This window comes from Acipenser ruthenus, chromosome 21 (genome assembly GCF_902713425.1).
Source record: "Acipenser ruthenus chromosome 21, fAciRut3.2 maternal haplotype, whole genome shotgun sequence".
Lineage (NCBI taxonomy): Eukaryota > Metazoa > Chordata > Actinopteri > Acipenseriformes > Acipenseridae > Acipenser > Acipenser ruthenus.
In genome coordinates, this window is record NC_081209.1 from 5881553 (window position 1) to 5906744 (window position 25192).

General features: G+C 39.5%; 1 protein-coding gene across 1 annotated transcript; it reads right to left on the reverse strand.

Moving 5' to 3' along the window:
* Window positions 1–1008: 1008 nt before the first annotated feature.
* LOC117427965 (matrix metalloproteinase-17-like) lies at window positions 1009–23092 on the reverse strand. The gene is made up of 10 exons (XM_034046405.3): window positions 22438–23092; window positions 8789–8921; window positions 8565–8694; window positions 6805–7088; window positions 5767–5943; window positions 4162–4261; window positions 3057–3139; window positions 2669–2821; window positions 2039–2296; window positions 1009–1917 (listed from the first exon to the last, which is right to left on the reverse strand). Exons 1-10 carry the CDS (start codon window positions 22579–22581, stop codon window positions 1589–1591), a joined length of 1791 nt encoding a protein of 596 aa, XP_033902296.3. The 5' UTR covers window positions 22582–23092; the 3' UTR covers window positions 1009–1588.
* Between the last annotated feature and the right edge of the window lie 2100 nt (window positions 23093–25192).

A 25192-nucleotide genomic window follows, 5' to 3' on the forward strand; every position in this document is an offset into this window, starting at 1 on the left:
GCATTCTTCACATCATCTTTTTTCAGTGGTAAGCAGGTGCCTTGGTGCTCCATGGATAGTGTAGCAAGTATATATACACCTTCCCCAACCCAAAATAAAAACTCTGATACTTAGTGAAATTGGGCTAACTCATAATAAGTTAGCCAGTATAACCAAGTTGCTTATTGAGGTCTGTATTCTCCTCCAACGGTCACAGTCAAATTCCCAGAGCTGTGCCTGCTACTGTGAGCTGCATCCAAGCCAAGATACTAATTGTACCTGCTGGAAGAGTTCTGTTCACCAGATCTCAAACTGCCGTTCTTCTAGTGCACTGTCGGAGTGCCGGTATGCCCAGTACTGGTAGGCGTAGGCGACTTTTCATCCAACCAGGTTCTAGATGATCAACTAAACCCTTTTATGCTTTTGCTTGTATGGTATACTGGTTATTTCAAGATAGCACTGAATCATTATCTGACAGCACTGAATGACTGGTAGACGATTGCGTTCATCTATCTATTCAGATTAGGAATGATAAATCTGTAAACGTCCCTAAATTGGCAGTCTAAAATCTGAACAATATAGCAAGCAGCAAAAGAAGTGATAGGTGTCCCTCCATCTACAATACTGTCAGTGCTGCTACTAAAACCACTTCATTTAGCCTGTATTTTTTACAAGGTTTACCATACATAGCATTTGGGGAATGGTTCTGTATTGCCTCCAGCAGTCAGAATCCAGATTCTGCTGAAAAGAATGACCACACCAAGCTTCATCACAATTGGATGAGTTCATGACACAGCTCAAGACATAAGAATGTGTTTTACTTACTTACAGAAGCTGTTCATCTGTCAGCCCTTAATTGCCATTCACAAAGTGAAGCGTCACATGTTTATTGCATTGTTTATGATCTTGCACTCTTAATATCGTACTGCAATAAGACCGTATCTGTACTCTGCGTCAAGTCAGAAACAGGTCCAGGGTGCAACCGAGACACCAACAAATGTCCTTTTCACATGTCAGCAGAACAACCGATACAAATCATGGGTTTTAATGAACTACCAGTTGTTTGTAATAGACAGCAAGTTGCCTATTATTGATAATATAACTTAAGGGCTGTCAAATATGTTCTTATGCTAATCACAACTTAGCCTACTAGTGATAATGAATGGAGGGTGCTGCTGAGTTTAGCTAAAATAAATTCATGAAATAAATCATACACTTCATATTACCAGCTTAATAAGATATTAAGACAACAGAAATTATACAAGAGATATTTGGCAAATTATTTATACATGCTTAAATATGTTACAGTGTAAAAAATGAATTTGTAAACTACTCACATTTAGTATGGTGACTAAATGAGGCAGCTCAGATCCATTCATTATGAATAAAAGCTTTTTTTTTTTTTATAATAATGAGCAAATGCACTTGTTCATTAACCGGTAAGGGGATCAAAATCAATCAAAGGGTATAGATCAACAAAGAATCATGTAGAGATGTACTGAAAACAGTGCAAGCTGTGTATTGTCACTGGCTGTTTCTTCTTTTTAATTGCACACTTTTTTTGTTTTCTAGTCCATGGTGTCTATTTCATTTGGTCCATGTCTGCCCATCATACCGGCGCTGGCCGGGCTGCTGTGAGGGTCCATATGCAGAGTTCTAGCACAGCCAGCAGGAGGGGCAGTGTCCGTGCCGGGGCAGAGCTTTCGGAGGCTGAGGTGCAGGAGCACACCTCATACCCGTTCTCCGAGCGGCTCTCGTGGTGCTGCCTCTGCCCCTGCCTTGACCGCGTCTCGTTAGTGTGTGTGGCTGGGGAGTCCGACTGCATCTCAGTGCACACCAGCCAGTCCCTGCCGATCAAGCGTGGGTACCCAGCCTCCACCTCGATCTCATTGTCCTCCACCCGCCAGTACTCCTTCCCCTTGAAGAAATAGGAGGCTCCTGCATGGGCAACAAAGAAAGGCTTTTTAATCTCCTTCTGTAAGGTTATTTAAAAGCAATTCCTATTACTGTGAACTGAGAAGAAAAATATCCTTATCATTTCAAAGATTTTTCGACTCACCATCTAACCATCGCATGGCATCATCAAGGAGAGCTGGGACTCCTTTCCAAAGCACGACGTCTTTCGGGTACCCCGTATCCATCCGCCGCTCATGGTCGTCGTACCTCCAGTAGAGTCCGTCCTTGAAGAAGTAGGTCTTGTCATTGTGCGTCCAGACGAAGGCAGCATCCACCCCGTCTAACGGTAGGCCGAAGTCACTGATTGGACGCGGGTATCCCTCTTCTACGTTATTGTCTTTAAACACCCAGTACTTTCCCCCTGAGAGAACGAGAGATAGAATACAAACGTGAGGCTGTGCAGTGTATATTGGGGCAGAATGTTACTAACTTTAGAAACAAATAAAATATAACTAGATCCTAAAAGATTTTTTTTCTTGCTAAAAAAAATCCCAAAAAACTATACTTAATAAAAATGCTACTTTTGTCTCAGTTCCACAATTGGACCAGATCTCATTTTAGAATGTATTTTGCATTTATTCTTATCCATCTTATCCGCATTGCTAAACGGATGTGGAGGTTGATCGAAGCAAAGTAATTCAGCTATTTATTTTAGGTTTAAACTGACTTTACTTTCCCTTTCTTGTCCTTGTTATATAAACAGAGTACTCCGTGAACGTTCAGCTTTACCTACCTTTGAAAAACACAATCTTGTGATCGACCGGCCTTTCATAGACAGCGTCCACACTGTCCAGGTTGATCGGCAGGCCTCTCCAGAAGCGAAGGATCTGCGCTGGCCTGAGAGACACCAGGTGCTTCTCTCTGGTCAGCCTCCAGAAATATTTGCCTTACAGGAAGGACAGTGGAAACACAATGAAAATACATAACATAGGTTTCTTTCAAACCTGCACGTGCAAGACAGGTATTGCAAATCACTTTATTAGGGAAGTAGGAGAAGGTTCCTTATAGCACAGTTTGCCAAACTGTGAATTAACTGTACACTTGAATTAGCTAACTGTGAAACCAACGGGGGACAATCATGTTAATCCAAGGCATATAGTGTACAGCAGAGCAGCCAGTACCTTTAAAAAAGAACGCCTCTCCTCGTATCTGAGCAACAGCGTCGAAATCAGTGTTGCATCTATCTGGGGCGTCCCGAGCTGGCCTGCCAGCAATGGAATGAGAAGCCATTAGCACATCATCAGTGATTCAACATTCACTGCGTGCTGACCTGCAAGCTAATTGCACTCTGAGTTTTTATATAATTGATAAACACCTAGGTAGAACAATTCATTACTGTACTACCCCTGGCCTTCCACTGTGCTCTCTAAATCTAATTACTGCTACAGTGGGATCTGGCTGTTTTTTTTAATTTGAATAATTCATTAGATTATTATACATTTAGTGTTGTCCCTTATCTTACAGTTCATCTAGCTCGCCTGGACCCGGGAGGGTGTGTCTCCTTTTCACTATTTGGAAGGTTACACTTAAATTACAATGCAATCTGAATTGAGGAAATCCATTAGTGTCAATGGGCATAGAGCGACATTGCACCATCCCAACCAGGTGGAAAATGTAGAGAATATTCCATATGGTTTAAGCTAACAAAATAACTTGCTTCATTCTAATAACCCTTTTAAAAGTTTACCACAGTAAATTTGAATGGTAATTTTGCAATTTTTCCCCGTGGTTTTCCCTTGGTTATACTATGCATTTACCATAGTTTACTATGGTTGGCCATGTTTTTAAAAATTGCTTTACAATGCTTACCTATGTTTTACTACACTCTTTTACTATGGTAAACTTTTATAAGGGAACTACTACCTTTAATAGAAATACATTGACGACTAGCAGTGTGCTAAAGCAGTTTCTCTTTTTTACCCCAGTTTTTCTCTCTAATTTTAGAATATTCAGTTATGATCCATAAACACAGCAATCCCTACAACAGCTCCCCAGAGAAGCCCTGCAACGTGGGACAGTGACCGTGCGCTGCCCAGACTCACCCTGAGCACCACATGGCCGTGCCTTTACCAGGACAGCAACACATGGACCTCCTTTTTTACAGTATCCCAATGTGGATGCACTGTGACATCTGTACTGCACTTGAGCTGTGTTTTACATGATTAAGCAATTGTTCATAATTTATTACAGCCATCAGAGAAAAGGATATATGTGGTTCTTACTCACGGGACAGTAGATCTGTTTTCAGGGAGGTCTGGTAGGACAGGGGGCTCAGCGGTCCTTGTCATGTCAGGACGGGCCGTGTGAGACACAGAGTCTCTCACACCTGGGGGACAGGGAGACAGACGAGGTGACCAACCAGCTACATCCAACTCTGTTCCTGTACTCCCTGGTCCCGCGTCAAAGCGTAACTCAGTGCAAGTACAGATACAATTTATTTGATCGGTCTGGTTTTGCCGTGCTTTCACTCAATTAAACAGATCTATTAAACTTTACTAAACTTTGTTGTGAACCTCATTGGTCATGTCAGTCAATCCGAGTAGAGCAGTCATTATCTCACAGGTAGTTGCTCTAAAAAAGGACTTTTAAATCTTTAAACTCTCTTTAAACTGCAACATACATTAAAATCCGCCGAAGCGACCCAGTCCAAGATATAAAAACCCATTTAAAAATGTCTTTAAACCCCCCCCCCCCAAAAAAACAAACATTTGTTTGGTTTATAACAAGACAATCTACCCATCATTGGTTTAGTTGCTCTGGCAATGCATATAGGTGGACATGGTCTTCAGTGAGAAGTGGGGTTAACAATGATGAACTATAGCAGAGTGTGAAGACAGTAATAGACTTCTCTTAACCAGGGGGTCTAGTTATGGATGATCATCATCATTCATCAAACTGAAGTAGCATGTGTAAATCAGAGATCACTTGGCCCCCCACCACAGTTCACATCATTGAAGTTCACAGGAGTTTTTCGCCTGCATGGAAAGCCCTCCTCATGCAGTACCTCCAATCGCGTTTTCATCAAAACCGTTCTGAACTTTGTTACACGTGACTGACATTTTTCAGCAGCTTTTCTCACTACTGCAGCCACAGGAAATGTAAAGATTAAGAAAAGGCAAGCTTTTGTAAATGCCAAGTGGAATTCCTGAGGCTGTTGCCTTTGGGGATGTGCAAGTCTAATCTCTGATTCCCCACTGGTTTCTCCTCCAGCCCCACTGGTGAGAAACAAATTGATTCTGGAGTCCCACTGCGAGTGAGCAGGGGTTTAAACATGTCTTCCTTCCTCTCCCCCCCCCCCCCCCCCTCCCTGATTTTGCAGCTTTTAAACTTAACAGCTGAATGATAAAGGTCACAGTTCGCAGGTCACTGTAAATAAAACAAATACAATAGTAATAAGCCTGTTACTTGCCTCAACATTCACAAAACAGTGAATGTGCATAGGAATAAAGAATCGGAATGCCTCTGGATTAGTTACATTATAGGATTCATATTAATTGATTTACACAGCTGACCTTCACATTACAAGACTGACTTATTGTGAGCGCTTTTGTGGGGGTGTAGTTGAATGGTTCTGTTGCCCAAAGAGCGAGCGAGAGAGCCTGGGAAAGCTGCACATATTAACCTAGCAACTTGTTAAAAGCAATGGGGCCATGCCCTCAAAATGCCTGTCTGTGAGGAAGTCCTGGACAGCGTGTTGAGCAGCCAGAATAAAGAGCCTCAGACACCTAAAACAGAAGGATGTGTGTTACAGCACATCCAAAAACTAACAATATGTTAGTACACTATTATTGTTAATGAACAAAAAAAAAAAGTGTGCAAAGAGTTTCTTACCGTATAGCTGCCAGACCCTGACTTTGTCCTCATAAGGCAGGTCGTATCTGAGGGGGTCTCCAACGGGTCCCTGGTAGTAGGGTCTCATAACGGACTCGATGGCCGAGGTGTGGGCTAGTCCGATGGCATGGCCAAACTCGTGCACCGCCACGGCAAACAAGTCCATACCGTGCGCATCTTGAAAATGGAGAAAATAAAATAGGTACACATATTTAGGCTGGCCTCCTCTCTCTTTAACTTATTCAGAACCGCTGCCAACAGGTGAAGCGTTCAAGTTACAAGTGCGACAGTAACAAAAGGTATCCGTGTATGAGGCCAGCACTACAGCTATAATACTCCTTCTCCATTAGCTGGCTTCATGAAAGCTGATTAATAAAGTCAAAGCACTGCTGGCATACTGTAATCATACCATATTCATTCTGACCACTCCTGTCCGACAGTCCTACTGTCTCGGGATAGCTAGCACTGACAAGGACAACATATTTTTTAAAATAAATTTATTTAAAATGAACCTTGAGTTGCTTATGAACCAGAGTAGAATAGCTAATATTTCCACAAAGGATAGCCACCCGTCCCGTCCCCCCCCCTCCCGATCCCCTCTCCAAATGGAACTCGATACATGTTATTAGATTAAAAACCCTAATTACGAGTTTCATTTATTTAAATCTATATCTGTAATTAGTATAATGTGTTATGGGACTATGGTAAGCGAAGTGGATGGCTCACCATCACAATCATTTAGAAGAAGGGGAAATCAAAATGTAATTTTGATGTCAGTTGTCCAGAGTTTACAAACCTAACTTGCCCAGCCTATCACACCAAGGCCCTGTTCTCCAAGTGCTCAGTCCCCAAAACATGTCTTCTGAGTTTTAAAAAGTGACCTGGATGTGATGACTGAAAACCAACACCACAAAGTGAATCTAAACACACTCGAGTTAAGACAACTGTGATTTTTCAAATGTTTAATAACATGGGTATAGATGGCTTTTTATTTAAATGAATGTGTTGCCAGATTGGCTTCGGTGACAGGCAGGTTACCTGAAGAGCGAAATGTCCAGGACTCGTCATCATCGAAGTGCGTTTCCCCGGCAGTGTGGTGGTCCCCTGGGAAGAAGGCGTGTGCCACGGTGCCCCCCGGCCCGTCGAAGGGGTAACCGTCGTTGTGGTTTGCCCTGGAGAAGTCGATCTGGATGTCCGCCTCGCTGCCAGCGACCTCGTGGAAGTTGAGCGGCGTGATGTCACTCCAGACTTTCAGAGCGTAGTACATGAGCGCTCGGATAGTGTCATGGCCCAAGTTGGACTCCTTAGGAAATGTCCTCACCCTTTCAACAAAAGGAAAAATAAATAGTTTTTCAGTTTCCCGGATACACTGTGCATGGAGAACAAGAATGATTTAGGTATTTCTATGCATGTCATACAGCATAGAAAAGCCCGTCGTCAAACCCAATTAAATGATCATTCTATTTAATATTTGTGCATTCTGAGAATAAATGGTATTTTATGTTTACAAACCCAGCGTTTCTTTATTCGCTGTTAAGCAGGCTTTCTGACCACAACGAGCCTTACGTAATTGCTGTAATTTGGTTAGTACCCCATTCTAATTCTGGGAATATAAGAGTTGGCACTCTTGTTGTTTATTACAACCTGTTGCTGAAAATGAGAGACATATTGTGCCTCACTGGTTGTTAAAGAAGTGTAAGGCAAGCAGGACTTCAGGTATCCTAGCAACTGACATCTTGAGAATCAATTTAGAGAAAGTGGTCTGTTGCATAAAACCCCTCAAATACATTGCAGAAACCAACAACACATTTAATGTAATTCCTCAGTAATGAACACATTGCATACACTACTCCAAACAATTAAAGGGTGTAGATGTGTAGATTAAACATGTGTAACCTATACAGTGTATCATCGACACACTCATCTCCAGGATGCATAATTGATGCCGGGCCTGTATTGGTATCCTTGGCAATAACACACTATATTATAATAGAGAGGTGAGGGACAGCAGGGAAAGTATGTTTTCCAAATCACATAGCAGGACAGGTGCTGTCAAAACATGAAATCTGAAGATCATAGGAGGATGTCTAATGTTTTTATTTGTCAGATGCATCAGTATAGCATACAAAAACAAATATGTTTCCGCACAATTTTATTCTCCCTACAATCATTTTAAAATGTGAGACCTACGAAATGATGGTACCGGTAATACAAATTAGGTAAGATTTACTGGAAATATTTGGAAAGCTCAATATACTTTAAGAAGTGTACATTCTCTCCATAGAGTGTATTTACTACAAGATACACTCTTCCATGCAATACCAGCTGAAAGCAGATTAGCATGTGACAGGAAGCTGGTACCTACTGTGAAAATTAGAGATATTTTCTGCTTGACCTCTTGTCAATTGAGAAAGGAAATTTAAGACGACATTTCAAGTATGACGGGGGAAAAAATCAGAGTAGGAGTGTATAGTATTAATCCCTGGGCTGTTGAAACCTCTTAGCGAGGGTCCAAGTGCCTCCGGCAGAGCCAAGCTTCAAATCATATCCACTTTCCTGAGACAACAGACGTCGTGTATAATTCTAGGGACGCACAATACATGATAAACTGTCTTGTAAAAAATGACTTTCCCATAATGCCCTTAGGTTAATTAATTTTAGCAATCCGATGTATATTCTGTTATGTGAAAGGCATTGAATCATGCTGCTGTCACCACACTGTTGCTTGCCTCACAGATGGTATTATTCTTTGCCGCATCACCTGACAGCCTGAGCAGTGTTGGGTCAGGAGCTCCTACCTCCATGAAAGGTGCCTCTTGTTCCATTTTGAGGGAGTGGTGAGGGTGCGTTTTCTCCTTGCTGTCTCGGACTCGTTCAGGTCAGGCAGTGAGCAGCGTGGTGTCTTCATCAGCACCAGAGTGGCTTCGTCTGTACCTCAAAAAAGAGAGGCTCTGTCAGATACAGCACTGATAACAGAACACCCCTCGGACATGGGAGGGTTGTGTTAAAGCTGCATACCAACCTAGTTCTCCTGTCTCCTCCACTCCTCCAAACCTCTGCATGGCCTTAATAGCTTTGGTCAGGGCCTCCTTAGTCTGCAGCTGTCCGGTGACCGGGTCTGGGGGTGGGAGGTAGCCAAATTTACTCAACCAATCCTAAACCAAAGAAAAAAAAAACACAGTGTGATAACAGCAAACATTTCTCAAGCTAAATTATCAGCAAAATGTTGCATAATCTGTTGTTTTTCTGGCTGGAAGTCCCTGGTTGACCCTTGCCAGTACACCATATACAGTGTGTGCTTTAAATTAACAACCTATATAGACACATGTTTTTGACTTGTTAAGGTACAGAGTGTGGTTCGGATTATAGGTCAGTTTGAACTATACCAAGGTTTTTGGGGACAAAGTTTGTGTAGAACAGAAAAGTTGGGGGCCATTACCAGCCTGTATCCATGATTAATCGGATTGGGATTCCAGGGGATATTAATTGATGAAGCTCCTGGTCTGTGCATCTGGCTTGTTTCTATCTGTATTGATAAGCACAGATGGCAAGCACAAAAAGCGCCCATGAAAACATCCTACAGCTGTTACAGAAAAAAAAGTTGGCCAGCTTCCTACTAAAATATCTCTATTAATTTTAAATTAGGTTGACTTAAAATGTCTGGACACTAAAAACATTTAAAAAAGACATTTAAATTGTAGCTTGCAATGATCTTTATTTTTTGCAATCGTTTTGAATAGTTCTGTGAGTTCTGTTAACTGGCAGTCCAGTCTTCTCAATTACAGAAGGTTGTATGATGCTGTTTGCTGCTCTTTACTATGCTATACTAAACTAATCTAAACTCTTTGTTCTTGGACTAGATCATATTCAAGATGTTCTTCTGTGAAACACACAGCGGCTGATCTGCTATGACTGTTTCTTCACAGTTTCGTCACTCTTGTTTTCAAGCACACACTGACAGCCAAGCTTTGAACTTGGTGCAGATATTCAGAATACATTTCCAAAGCCGTCAATCATCTCCAAGAGTGTGGTTTGACCCGGTTACCCAAGAGAGATCTTTAGCTCCTCCAATCAATGAAACAAGGAAGAAAAGAAAATCAATAACCACAAACAGCTTCATTTATCTGTTCTGGAACATTTCCTTGAATTCTCTTTCCCCACATATAGTCTAGAGGCAAGAGAGAAATGATTACTCACTGACCTCAGGTTGCTGTTTTCCTTTGATAAAGTTTTTCGTATATCATTTGAACTGTAGCAGTAATGCCAATATGATCCTCCCTCCTTATTCACTGTACTTGATCGTCTTACAGGGCAAGCAGCAGAACAGGGTAGATGAGATCATATTTTACGTTGGTGTTATAAACATGCCATTCAATATGTACTCTTCCTTGGGCTTGGAGACCATATCTGGGAAACACATCTGAAGATTGCCTGGGTCCTCCATGAATATTTACTTGCCTGCTATGAGGTGTACTACAAAGAGCTCATCTTTTGCTGGATCTAAACTGCATATTTAAAAAGAATTGCCAAGCCCAAATGCATTATTAAAGCACCAAATGATTTATTGTCCCCTTTGTTAGTCAGGTAGCATGAAATCTGTGCAGAACCAATGTCAAAAACAGAAAATGGATTATGCTCTTTACAATTTCCATAAAAATAAAGGTAATCAGGGCAACCATACAAGCCTCTCTCCATCATCAAGAATCAGTTTAAAAATGGGAAGCAGTGGTTCTTTCAAAAGCAGTGGTACACCATGGTACAAGTGTGGCACCCTGCAGCAAAGCACAGTATAAGCATGATAAATCACAGAGCAGTATTGTAACGAATGGGAAGAGCACGGTAAACGGCAGCATCGCTGTGCAGAATGCACCGTGGCACACTGTTATAAGACTTGACAGGTTCAGAGGGACAATAAAAGAAGAACTGTGCACTTTGATTGAGACAGGAATATTCATGAGTTGCAGATGTACACAATTGACAAAGACCTTGACCAAGAGGCTTTGAGTCTGTGGTATTGGGAGCATGCAGATTTATTGTATGTAGTTTTATTTCATTTTTTTATATGGCATTGAATTATTTAAGACAGTAGAATTTGTAATGAATAATACAAGTGCAAAAGCAGACTGGATCATGTTTTCATGCTATAACTCAGCATTTGATGTAATTTAAAAAAAGGGGAGAGTATGTGCGAGTATGTTAGCTACAGATGTTGGTCAGACACATTCTGTTCTGTGTAAATTAAACTTTTAAAAAGACTTATCAAAAGCATTTGTCAGAAGTCCTTAGATTTTAGAAGAGTTTTTTTTTATTATTATTATTTATTTCTTGGCTGACACCCTTATCCAGGGCGACTTACAATTGTTACAAGATATCACATTATTTTTAACATACAATTACATTATTTTTTATACATTATTTTTACATACAATTACCCATTTATACAGTTGGGTTTTTATTGGAGCAATGTAGGTAAAGTACCTTGCTCAAGGGTACAGCAGCAGTGTCCCCACCTGGGATTGAACCCATGACCCTCCGGTCAAGAGTCCAGAGCCCTAACCACTACTCCACACTGCTTTATTGATTAGCAGCCACCTGGACAGGATAACAGTAAGTAAAAAGGACACTTTGATGTGTAGTTTCTCTGTTAGATAATGTATCAGTGCATTGATCTGGCAATGAAAGGTGGAACGTCAATCTCCAATGTATGAAATTTCAAAAAGCTCAGATGATAGCTAGGTCACAAACAACCATCTCCTCTTGTTTCCCGATTAGGACTGCATTGTAACACCAAAACATATCTGCAAAGTAAAGGCCTGGACACACCAGCGCTTCACTTCACATCGCTTTACGTCGCGTCCCTTTGCGTCGCGTCCCTTTGCGTCGCTTCCCTTTGCGTTGTGTCTTTTTTTGATATAATGGATTTCTATGTACCCTCACACACTAGGGCATTGCTTCGAGTAACGTCTACGAGCGGCGCGTCCAGATTTCTCCAAGACCAACTTTTTATGCTCTGCTTGACCAACACGCCTGCACTCAACCAATAGCCGTCAACTCCTGAGTGATGTCACAAGAAATGAAAAACCGCCAGAAAATCTTCGAAGAATGGAGGAAAAATGAATTGCTAAAGTACAACATTTTCTTGTATTATACAACCCATCCTGTGCCAGCTACAAGGATACAGAAAAAAGAGAAAATGGTTGGAGGCTCATCGCTTCGGAGACGGACATTCCAGGTGAGTTATTTATAGGTCTGTAATTGCTCTGGGAAATTGAATGGGGTTTTGTCCCATTATCGGCCTTCTCCTGCTTTCACAGAACTATAATCCATAAGCACAGCTAAAACTAAAGCCTTTTACACATTGTAGACTCTATTCCTTACATCATAGTGTTAAATAATTATATATAAATACATCCTGGTTCAGATGAATTCTGATGTATTCTGATTTGTTTTTGACATAAACTGCCTAATAAAATAATCTCTTCTTCCTCCTCCTCCTCTTCTATTGATGTAAAAAAAAAGCGAAGCGACGCAAAGTGAACGCTCTGGTGTGTCTAGGCCTTAAGGTTGGAAATTAAAGAAACAGCCATTCTCGATTATGGGATAAAAACGATCACACTAATGACAGTTATCTTTATCATGTCGTAACTCCTAGTGATGGCAACTTTCTCCCTTGTGTCAGTAGTTCCTTTTGTCTATAACACTCTTTTTTTTCAAACCAGTGAAAAGAAAGATAAAAAAAGACCTTATGTATTCATAATAATCTATATCAGCTTGAACGCCTCAATTCCCTCGCAGCTCTGTGAGTAATGAATATGGCCCTTAAAATGATCCTGACTGAAACTAGTGACATGAAAGAGGACACTGATGCTGTTGGAGTTTGCTTGATCAAGGCTTAAAAATCCAGGTCAGTTTCTTAAATTCACTCAAAAGCTCAGCACTCTTCACACATTGCTTAAATGGGGTTTCACTTTTTCTTTCCTTTTTTCTTTTTTAAAGGTGACCTAGATTGATGCGCTATCTAAACCCTAGAGATGCACATGATTTCCAGTAAGTTTTTACCAAGGTTACTCAGGTCAGGTGATAGAAAGATTAAGAAATGTAGGTTTAACCCCCAAAAAGATGCTTGGCACCTTTGGCACCAAATTGGATAACCATCTTGAGACAATATATTGTATACTCCTGGTCAGGACCTTGTAATATAGCCAAGTTATCTTTATTATAATCATCAACAGAGCAAGGGTAGTCCTTACAATACCTGTAAAATAGGTCTCTATATTTGAGTTGCCAATGACAACCTAAAAAAACCCAAAGAAAACCTTTCTGCCTCAGAGACCCCAAAATGAAAAAAGAAAGCTGGAAAGAGTCACTAGAGGGCACCCTTGTCGCATTACCTACTGTATCAAACGTTATAGCTGCCAGACTTGATTTATTTGTCACATTGTTTTAAATATCAAAGTAATGAGTACCTTGGAAGTTGTGGCATCAGACTTGTGGGCTCCTAGAAAATATATACATATAATAGCAGTCATTTTGAAAGCTATATTCTTTTTGCATTTCCCTTCCAAACAAGACCACGGTAGGTGGATTTGGTACTATTGGAACACATCTGAATTGAACACTGTAGACGTAACATCTGTTTTTATATCTACAGACTTGTCTTGAGTGCAGGTTTTCCTGATACTGGATTAAAGCACAGCTTGACTTCCTGCATTTCATCATGTTATAAAACAAGAAACATTTTGATTATCCTGTGATGTTATCCGGGGCAGGACTGCAAAGCTTTTTTTTTTTTTTTTTTTTGGGTCAGAACCCTCACAGAAGTCTACAGCATGACAGAATCCTATAGCTGAGCTGAAAGGTGTAGTAAAGAACACACAAGCGAGGAGAAGCACAGGCTATGCTGGTGCAGCATAGAGAAGCAAGGTAAAGCATGTTAAAAAATAAAAAAAACCTGCTCAAGCATATTGAATCCAGGTCAAAATGATCTCTAACAGAGAAGTTTGAAAAACACCACTGGAATACTGCTATTATAATGTGCATTATTACACACAAGAAACAAAACAAGCAGAACCAAATGCATACTGTGCATTACCAGCAAAGACTATCTTTAGACCTGGATCACATATTGCACGTTGGTCCTACTGCAGGAGCAGAGTAGCACACTAGTCCTACTGCAATTGTGGTTCATTCTATTGTGAAACCACTGCTACTAATTATAAAACGTTACCACTGTGCTAGTATAACAGAGGTACTGGATGAAGCTTTTCACTACTTGAAACACGTTTTACCTCAGTATAGTATAAACCCAATGGCTAACCACTGCCCTTGTTTGTGCTGCCACTGTCCAGTATGTAATCGCAGCATTCACATTGCAGTATTTACTGTCAGAGAACTTCTTTAGGCACTGTGTTAGGACCAAAAAAACAAAAAAAAACTGTGAAAATTACCCTAAAAAAGAGTTTCAGTGAGCAGTCAGCAGGTAAAGACTGAAACACTGAACATTTTACAGGAATCTGTACCTTAATTAAAGCATTATAGCTGATCAATAGTACACAGGGCTTTTATTTGAAAGCAGAATTATTTTTTTAGTCATCCATTAATCTCCTTCTGTTTCAATGCAAATAAATGCATAGCAATAGAGTAACTGCTGTTCTTGTCACATCTCAAGAGCTCTGCTTGGTATTTTAAATCACGTAGGAGAAATCAATCACTGTTAAGGATTTGTTCTCAGGACATCTCATGCTGTGGCGAGACGTTATCCATGCACAGAAGATGAGACACAATTATAAACTAAAAGAAATAAAAAATACAACTTTTTTGTGTTTAATAGTCGTTCCTGAATACATGATATGATTGTGATTTATAATAATGTTGTGTGTAGTGTATCTCTCACTAAACTGCACATTATTTCTAATTAACCAAAATACTATCTATTGTGTCCCTTTTGAATTCAGTACTCACCATACATTACCCAATGCTATCAAACAGCAATCATTTTATATGAAAATACACATTAAAAAAAACACAGCTTCAATTTTATTTCAAGGTAACTGCATGTGTTGTTAACACATTTAACTTTTTTTTTTAATATTTTTTTTTTACAAGCATTTTGCAGAAGAGCTTGCTGCATAGCCATCGATGTTAAGAAACCAGGAAGACATACAAGTTTCAGACAGAAAACAATACTTTAAAAGTATGAAACAGTAATCCACATTACGGTACTGTGAACAAACCAGGGACAGCTGGTTGTAAATAATACACCAGTGGCAAGATGTATTAGATGTTTCCCATGCTGCACACAGACGCTCTCCCGATGGCAGTGAGCAAGCTGTCTGTCAGTGTCCACTGCCTGTCTCCGTCACTGCTGTCCTGCACCATTTCCTGCCCTACAAATTGATATCAGTTCCCATGAAACTGTGAGGGTGCATTCATACTTGGTTTGTTTCAGCTGATGTTTTGTAACTGAGTGCAGTACGGTTAGTTTTGGAAGCATATGTGAATGCTCCAAAAGAACTGTCCCTTTCAGAGTTCATTTGAATCGAACCAAACTGAGTCCTTATCAAGAGGGGTCTCAGTCTGTTTTGGCAAACAGACATTCGTATCCTCTCTAGGAGGTAAGGAGATCTGCAAGTCCCCAGAAAGTTTTTCCAGCAGTTAAAATTAGGGTAAGCTAGCTATCCCCTACAGTGTCTGCTGATCACTTACTACTTTCAATAATAAATGTTAATTATTGCTTATCTGCCTTCAATGAGGGTGCTGGAGGGACAGCAACAAAATTAATCACCACAGTGAAACATATGGCAAATCAGATCTCAGGCATCAGTTCTGAAGCAAAAATGCACACCTGGGATTCCTTGCTGATAGCTCTGTGATGTCACAGTGATGTGACTCTATTGCGGCCACTTGATTACTCACCAGCACCAGCACCAGCTGCTTGAAAACTTTTTAACTGGTGATTTACAGCACCTTTTTCATCCCGGTATTTAAACAATAAGAACATACGAAAATGAACTAACAAGGGGAGCCATTTCATCCCATCTGTGCAAGTGTGGTTCCTAGCAGCTGGTTAATCTTAAAACTATGTCAAGTTGGGTCGTAAAGGACCCAATGATTTAGCAACATGGCTAGGTAACCCATTCCATACCATCATAAATAAATCTCCATTTAATTTGTGTCCACTAGTCCTGGTGCATGGACTGAGCTTAGAGTATTGGCTTGGGTTAACCATGTCAACTCCTTTTAAGATTTTAAAGACTTCAGTCTAGGGAATTTACATCAAATTGTCCACCTTCCAGCATCAAAAGTTACAAATGATACTGTGCATAAAGTATAAGGATAGTGAAGATATGACAGCCAAGTATGGTAGGAAGTAAGGTAAAACAATGTATAACATGGGAAAAGCAGGCAAACTACATTTACCACTGTAATGGTATATGTCTTAACATAATTAAACTTTATTGAAAATACATATCTTAAAGTAAAATGGAAGAGAATCTGAGAGAGAAAAAAAAAACCTGCCTATCCAAGACTGGAGATCAGTATGCATGACACATGCTGTCCCAGAGCATGTCTGGTGAGTGCTAATGATCATTTATTCATATGAAATCTAGTCCAAAAGCCCTTAATCCTAACTATAAATCACACAAAAAAGCACTAGGGCTTCTTCAGAGTGACATGTACAAGCCTTTACTTTTGCTGTGCAGTTGAATGATCCCACCTCATCTAATGAAATCGTTTCCCTGACATTTCTATAACATAAACAGACCTTTTTGAAGCACTTTCAGATAAGGCACATCACAACTGCAGCAGCCCGTTTTTAACAACCAATATCGTGAAATGTCTTCAATGAGAAATTTAAAGGGATGCCCCTTCATTTTCGTAACATTTCACCTCCTACCTGTTCAACATCCTAATATGGGTGTTAATATAAAATTCATATTTCAACCACGGGATCTGCTTCTGAGTATACAATATCAGGGTGTAAGTGTTGGTTTAAACTTCTCTGTTAAAAAGTCATCAGAATGTAACGCCTGAAATGATATACAAAACGATTCTATATTCAAGAAAAATGCATTTGTTAAAACAACTGAAATTTCAGAGATGCATAAATGTATGTGTTTTGCACCATGTATGTGTGACACAGTATTCAAGTTTTGTGTGGCTTCTTACTACCCTAGCTATTAAAACCATTTCCCGATTAAAACAGTTCACACAGTTTTTCACACAAAACACAGAATAAACCTAACTTAGTTTCAACAGTATCTTTTTTTTCTTCACAGTGATCTCACACACACTGCAACACAAACTCCTGGCTGCTCAGCCTGACACACACTGCAGCAGCCTCAAGTGAATAAACCTTGGGGTTTTTATATCCTACATTAACCTGCTGATTAAGCCAACTGCCAAAATAATTAAACAATGAACTAAACAATACAACAATTGTAGGTTTTTTAGCCCGTGGCCTTCTGGGGAATGTAGTCTTGTTCTCCACAGGACTACACTCTTTGCTTCCCGTCTCACAATATACAAGTTTTTGCTCAAAAGAGCTAACTTCCCTTAGAAACAAGCTTTTTCTACATGTCTTCCTTTGACAATAAAAGATTATTTCATGAGCCTGTGAGCATATTAAATGAACATGCTTCTACAACGCTAAGCTAACGGGAGCATCTTTTTATCAGCAGTACATTGAAAGGGCTATGGGTTACTTCAATAGTGTGCTTAGGGTTGAAGTTTATTCAGCGCCATACATCAAACATCCTGTCCCTGAAAGGCGAAGACTGGGTTCTTTCACTTGCCTTGTATCCGACGACTTTTGTTAGAACGGAGAAATGCAAATGAAAGACAGATGACAGGAAAACCTATTCGGTGCTCTACATGGCCTGGAAAATCACTGAACGTATTAAATGAAACAGACTGTCAAAAGAATGAATGATAAGCTTTTAAATAAATCTGCCAGCTGAGTGTATGTGTTTTAAAAAATAAATAAATAAACTGTCCTCAGCAGAGCTTGAAAGTGTCATGAATAACCCTCTTCTGCTGCAAGTAACAGAAGGAACGTGCTGTTTCAACTCATACAGTGGCAAGCAGGTTTCAGAAAAATGACCTCAAGACAATGTAAACAAACAAACAATGGTCAAGTTTATTTTGGAGCATATAAAAAAATGTATTTAACAAATACAAAGGATTTATATTTTAATTTCAAACTGAATATGATTATAGTGGCTCTTTATAAACAAAGACAAGCTAATACGTTTCAGGAATAAAGAACAAATATCTGAGACAGTTTTCAACTTATTTTTTACTATTTTTTTGGATTGTTTTTTATTTCTTTGAAAGGTTGACAGTCCTGGAGAATGCAAATTGCAAAAGCCAATGCTGTAGCTCTTCACTATTAATACATTTCAATGCAATCTAGAACAGTATTCTGGACCACACAGCCTCCTTATAAGCTGATTATAAGCTGTATTAAGATGCTTTACAGTGCTCAATATGACACCAGTTTCACGGACTGAAAACAAACAAAAAAGAGAGCAATAAGCTACCACTTCACAAGGGAACAGAAATCATTACGCAGCAGATCAACCATGTGAGCTGATGCCTTTCCCTGGAAATACTCATCACGAGTCTGTCTTTATTTAAAAGAAGTAACATTATTCAGCATCTGCCTATTCACGTTCTAAAGAATGGGAGTGAAACTGTGTACTCTAAATGATCAATGCTGTAAGCTGTAAGCTAATGAAAACTGCAGGTATCAAGAACTGCTATTTTAATACAGAGAGACCATAGGAGCTCCCTGTTAGAAGACAGTGACTCATTAAAGAAAGAATTGGTTCTATAGGCTGCTCGCTTTCTGTAGTGATTTCAAATAGTTTGTATTATATGGTAGAAAAACTTGCAAGCTGGCTAAAAGTCTACCCATTAAAATGAATGCAATCTTAGTCATTGTTCCGTATTTAACTGATACACATGTGTTACTTATCTGACGCACTAAACAGAATACTCTGGTCCATGCCATAGGGGGCGCTGTAACTAAATGCGGATCAGCCAACACAGGACCTTCTCCAAGGTACTTGATAAGTAAGTGTAAGACTGGATTGTAAACTATACTTGGGTATATTTACCTGTAGCAACGTGCCTAGGTAACCCTAAAATGAATCAAAAATAAAATTAAGGCAGAAATACATTTTTCCATATATTCATTGACTAATAATAATAATAATAATAATAATAATAATAATAATAATAATAATACACTCAACATACCAGACAAACCTGTCTTTCTTTTGGCTGGGGTTTTCTGGTAATAATGTTGGATATTATCGCTCAAAAATCTGGATTTCTTGAACTTCTGTGACAGATCTATTGTATTACAAAACTCAAAATAGGTTTATAATGTGGGTCTTAATACTGGTGGTCTACAACTACAAAATGACCCTTTTAAAAAGACTAAACACAGACATTTTCCATGATAACGTGTATACAGTAACACCCAACAATCACGCATTTTTGTTTTCTTTCTATTGCAATCGGGATTTGCTCCCCTGACAAAGCTTCTGTCTCTGAATCTCCCACTCACATGCTAATGTAATGACAGAGACTTTCATCTTCCACATGCACAATGAATTACATTTCATTACCACCTGTGAGGGGGATGTTTGTGTTTTGTCTTTGAACAGGAGGCTGTGTGGTCCAGTGGTTAAAGAAAAGGGCTTGTAACCAGGAGGTCCCCGGTTCAAATCCCACCTTAGCCACTGACTCATTGTGTGACCATGAGCAAGTCACTTAACCTCCTTGTGCTCCGTCTTTCGGGTGAGACGTTGTTGTAAGTGACTCTGCAGCTGATGCATAGTTCACACACCCTAGTCTCTGTAAGTCGCCTTGGACAAAGGCATCTGCTAAATAAACATCCACCCACTAATGGACATGTCTAGAAAATGTACTGTTACTCCTGTATGGGACTCTGAAAGCATGAATTATCCTTGGGTAATTATTCTGTAAAGTTACTTGGCACTGAAAGGGTTCAGGGTTTGAAGGTGTTACTCTAACAATGCAGTCCAGGTGGCTTCATCATGGTAATCTATATGGATTTGGTAGAAGGCAGAGGTTATCTGGGTAAGTGTTTGGAACTAAAAATGTAAATTCACCCAATTTTAATCTAATTGAAAATACCTGGGTTTTGTAAGATGAAGGAACAAAACATGAGAAAGTACTTACAGGGTCAATAGAGGTTACGGCTTGAAAAAGACTGAAAACCATCAAAAGAAATGTGCTGCGCTAAAGGCTGCTGAAAAAATGAGATACGACCATGGAATAAAATACTGCAGATTACTGTAATAATCAAATTTAAAGCTTTGAACCAGTTTTTTTTTTATTTGTGTCCTTAAACTTTAAATCATTCTCAATAATACCAAAATATGCTAAGCAGAGAAAATAATTATCTTAAAAGAGAACGATAACACTGATGATACAGAAAACGTGACTACAACTGAACAAACTCTATATGTGCATCTATCTAATAGCCTTTCTGAGCAGAATAAAACCAATGGAGATGGTTTGTCTGCTTTAGATTCTTAATATATAAATGGGACTGCTGTGCTATAGATGAGATGTTTGTATTCTGCTGGCTGCTTCTGTTTTTGTCACCAGCAGTGTATAATCCAAGTTGAAATGCCCCAAAGCAATGTGTAATGGCTTAGTTTCAGAAACCAAATGCCTGAGTAATCAGAATGGTGTTGTTTTTTGTTTTTTTTACTGAATTAATTGACGGAGGCTGATGTTTTCCAGTAAGATGCACCATTAATTACACACCAGACCGTCTCTTCAATCCTGTGCCCATAAATGCAGATTGCTTACTAAAACAGGCAGGTACTGTGGACAGCAGTGCGAGTCTTGATCATTTATATCAGGCATCTTACTGTCCTGCTGGAGAATTAATGTGCTTAACCTGGGAAACAGCTTCAAGACATGCCCCCCTTGCATTTAAAAAAAAAAAAAACTGTACCTGCGCACAATGCAGCCTCTTTGCAACTGGATTCACTTCCTTTGACACAGAGAAGATGGATAAGTCACGGAAGGTGAGGTACTATAGGTTAGAAAAACAATAGAAACCCTTGCTGCCACTGATACATACATTTGCATTCCCCTGTTGCAAGTCAGTCTCAGATCTGACTATGATAGATGGCTTGGGAGGTTAACAGGTACTTCTGTATGCAGGAATGAACACATCACTGCTGCTTCATAAGGAACAGAATTAGTAGTTGACAAAGTTAATCCTAGACAATAAACTCAGCACAGAAACCAGGCCCAGAGGACACAGTTTTGGAGACAGTCAAAGACAGAGGAGTAGGGGTGTATGGAATGGGTTACCAAGCCACATTGTTGATGCTGAACCACTGGGTTCCAGGATACATGGTTTGGTTAATGCTTTGTCAATCGGGCCCTTATAATAATAATAATAATAATAATAATAATAATAATAATAATAATAATAATAATAATAATCAATTTTATTTGGCACCATAAATCTATTGCGTTATGTGTTCACACAATTGCCTGCCTTTCTCTGCATAAATACTCATCTTGAAAGTGTAGGACTCAACACTTACAGGTTGGAACTATGCACGATATGAGGCTTTTCCCAGCGTTAAAAAAAGAAGTAAGAAAACGTTGAATAAACTTCAATATATGTGTTTCCATCGTATGGGACTTGCGTATTAAAACTATTTAACAGAATCATGGGGCAAACAACAATTTGAAGGTTTATTTTGAATCTACAACATCAAATAAATAACGTTAATAACAGTGTCTGCTGGTGAACAAGCGGATCTTTGTGCGAGCCTTTGATGGTAACAAACTCCAAAGGAGGTCCTTGTTGCTGCGCAGTTCAAAAGATTTGCGCACGGGTTTGAACTGAATGCAAGCGCTGTGTATCACAAGCTTTCATCTTTAACAGACACACGCTGCTCGCGGCACTGGCATTCTGTGAAAGGAGATATTTCTTCATTCTCTAAAACGATTCAAAAGATCAAAAAATAAAAAGCCAAATAGTACGCGGTCGTTAAATAATCTGAATTAGGCGTGACATTTGATCCATTTTAGCACTCTAAAATATTTATTTTAAAGTTATATTGCGTCGGAGTGTTTTTTTAGGGATACCAGTTAAATAAACATTCATGGTTTTTTTTTTTTTTGGTTTTTTTTTAAATATGCTATTCCTGTCATCCGATGAATACATTAGCACATCTTCGGACAGATGGCGAAGGGCTGGGTTTATTTGAATGTTTCAGATGTGTTTAAAGGTATAATCCCACATCTAGATAAACACTTTTGATATATAAAACAGTAGTCTACCAAATCCCATTTTCGTTTTTGGTTTAAAAGTTGGGGGAAAATGTGAGGTGAGGTGAATTAAATTAAACATGCACTTGTATTATGGCGATCTACAGTTTATGGATGCGACAGGATGGAGCGCAAGCAGAGTTCAATATTTTAAGTAGACTACGAACACAATAACGTGTCTCTGTTGTCGTATATAAGCACTAAACAAATAGAATGTAACCATTTCTGAGTGAAAATCACTATTTCAAACGCTACGCCCTTAAACGGACGAATCTAATTATCATGCAGTATTAAACATAAACCGTTATTTACATAAACTAAGATAATACTTACCACCCCCATGTTAATTTGCTCAGCAGTAAGAGAAGGTGCCGCAAAAGTCTTTGACAACAACCAAAGAAACGGAACCAGCATCATTTCTAACGAAATAATCCACAAACCCAAGGAAATCCACTTCCCAAAAATCAGGACAACCATCCCCTCAACTCAGAATGCTGCATGAGTGTTTAAAAAACGTGTCTTCCTCTCTGCCTCTTTCAAATTCTCACCAATAAATCATAGAACCATGACCATTTTGCAATTCACAATACCAGCCATCAAATTCTCATCACTGGGATTAAACAATAGCACCGGGCTCGCTTATTGCACACGCACGAGCAAACATCTCCATATTACAAATAACTTATTCTTCTTGAAAAACCCGGCTTTAGTTTTTTCCATCTTAATGCATTCGTTCTTGAAAAGCAGAATCAAACGTTGACGTTGTTCTTCAAAGCACCGATGTTGCCGGGTTAGTAGATCTTTGCTTTAGACTGAAGTTAGCAGCAATACAGAGAGATGTGAACAGCGGCAACCCACAATCAATGTAGAGAGCCCACTCTCAGTGCTGCACAAGCAGGAGCTATGAGAACTCCCAGCGGTGTAGTTTGAGACTAGAGGAGGAGAGAGATGCAGGAGCAAGAATCGAGTCGGTGATCTTGTGGGCGGGGAGAGGGTATTGAGCTCAGCCCAGTAACAACCCCTATGCATTAACCATCCGTGCTGTTCTGCATTTACGGTGGCACACTACCCTCCTACTGAATTTACATGATTGACACACCGAAACCAAACGTGTGCGACTGAAGAGCTTTGTGAGCTGCATATGGTACTGCCTGTGGCGTGGTTTGCTGCTCGCCACTAACTTTGTTTTAACCGCTTGAAGCTTGAGTTATAATGATTTACTTATGACAAACATGTGCAGACATTGAGAGAATGACACCGAATACAGCCGGTCTAAACCGTTTGGATTGCCTGAGATGGGATAGGTTTGTTTGACAGGAGATTTTAGCATCACAATCCAAAAATACTGTCAGCTTGAAATATTACATTATTTTGTATCACTAGAGATACAGCACTACATAAAACAGGATTAAGACGTACTTCACAAAAAGAGGCAACAAATGACAAAAGATCCCAGCAAACGTCTACTGGAGGACAGCATTTTCAATAAACTTCATTAATATAGTATGTTGGACAATTAAAGCAGTAATGAGTTACTGTAGGAGTATTTTATAAATTAATGTGTCCATGATATATACAGGATGATGATATACACAGTGCAGTATAAACGGGGTGCTCTGCTTTGTATAGATCCTAGATCATTAGGACGTTCATGCCTTATTTTAAGGGTTTCAAATAATCTGCTTTATAGTGTAAAAAAAATAGAGGGTTCAATTCACTGTGTTCTATATGAAACCAAATGATTCTAAATAGAACCAGATGCGACTGGAACTGGTGCATATTAGTGATTTGTACTAACCAGAAGGTTCCACACAGGATGAAACTTTTCTAGAGTGCACGAGTTGTACTTGCACACCAGGGCTCACCTGTTCCCACTGTGCTGAATGAGAACTTTTCAAAGGACCAGTGAGGCTTCAGTATTTGCGAGCCACTGAGTCACGTGTCAAACTGTCCTTGGCAGTACATCACAGAACAATCTGTACTGTCACTGACTTGCAGCTTTTAGTTTTTTGTCATTAACAAGGGAGGCACAGATATTGTTTGTACGGTGCTTGAAACAGCAGCTATTACGAATCTGCAATCAGGTCTAGTTTTTCTTCTTGACTGGCATGATAAAAACAAAACAAAAGCCAAACACTTCCTGATGCAGCCGGAATGCAAAGTCCAATTCAATTGTGTGTGATACCCGACTACACAGTGGAAACACAAAAACCAAAGCTGAAGGTGGATAAAAATTAACTGGCATTTTGTAACTTGAAAGAAGATAAAAGACAGTCGATGTGACATGAAATGTCTCTTCAACAGCTGCCACCCTGTAATAAGAGGATTTTTTTTATACTGAAAATCAATAAAACTCAAGGAGATCACTCAGCGTAACAGCCACACGTTGTCTGTTTACTCCACTGCAGAACTACTGAGCCTCAGTGCTGTATTGTAAAGGAACATATTGAGATCGTAGACAACCCTATAGCTTTCAATTGTGCAAGAATGCATTGCCCGGGTGCATTCAATTACCTTATGTTCTCACTGATTGTAAATAGGCTTTACCTACTGTTAAAAAAGGCTACTGAAATTCAACATGCAATTGAGCTCTGAAATGAAAATAGAGGACATCTATACCTGTTGAAGCTCCACGGAAAACAAAACAAAGCACAGTGGCTTCGGAGTAATTGAGAGATTAATGGATCCATCTGTCCCTTTACCCTTTAATGATTTTTGCAATCTTTTTTAATCGTTCCTATTGTGAGTACTCAGAGGTGCTGTCCACACTATGCCTTTAAAATGTATTAGTTGCCTTTAAACCGGCTTAAAAGTGCTAAATACGGTTAGCGTCTACACTACGCAGCGTTTAATACCGTACCACCTCAGAGGGCAGTCTCAAGTCCGGTTCTAGATCGCTTTAGGTAGTACGGTTTGTCAGAAGTGTGGGTTCAGAAAAAATAGTTTCAGTTTCACACTTATCTTTCTGGGAATTGGTTTTCTTTATTCCAAACAGTCTATAGTATGCTTTTCCAATTAAATCCCTAATTGGCAAATCAAATTGATACAATCTCCTACCTAATATCTTTTATGAGCTCGATATATTTTT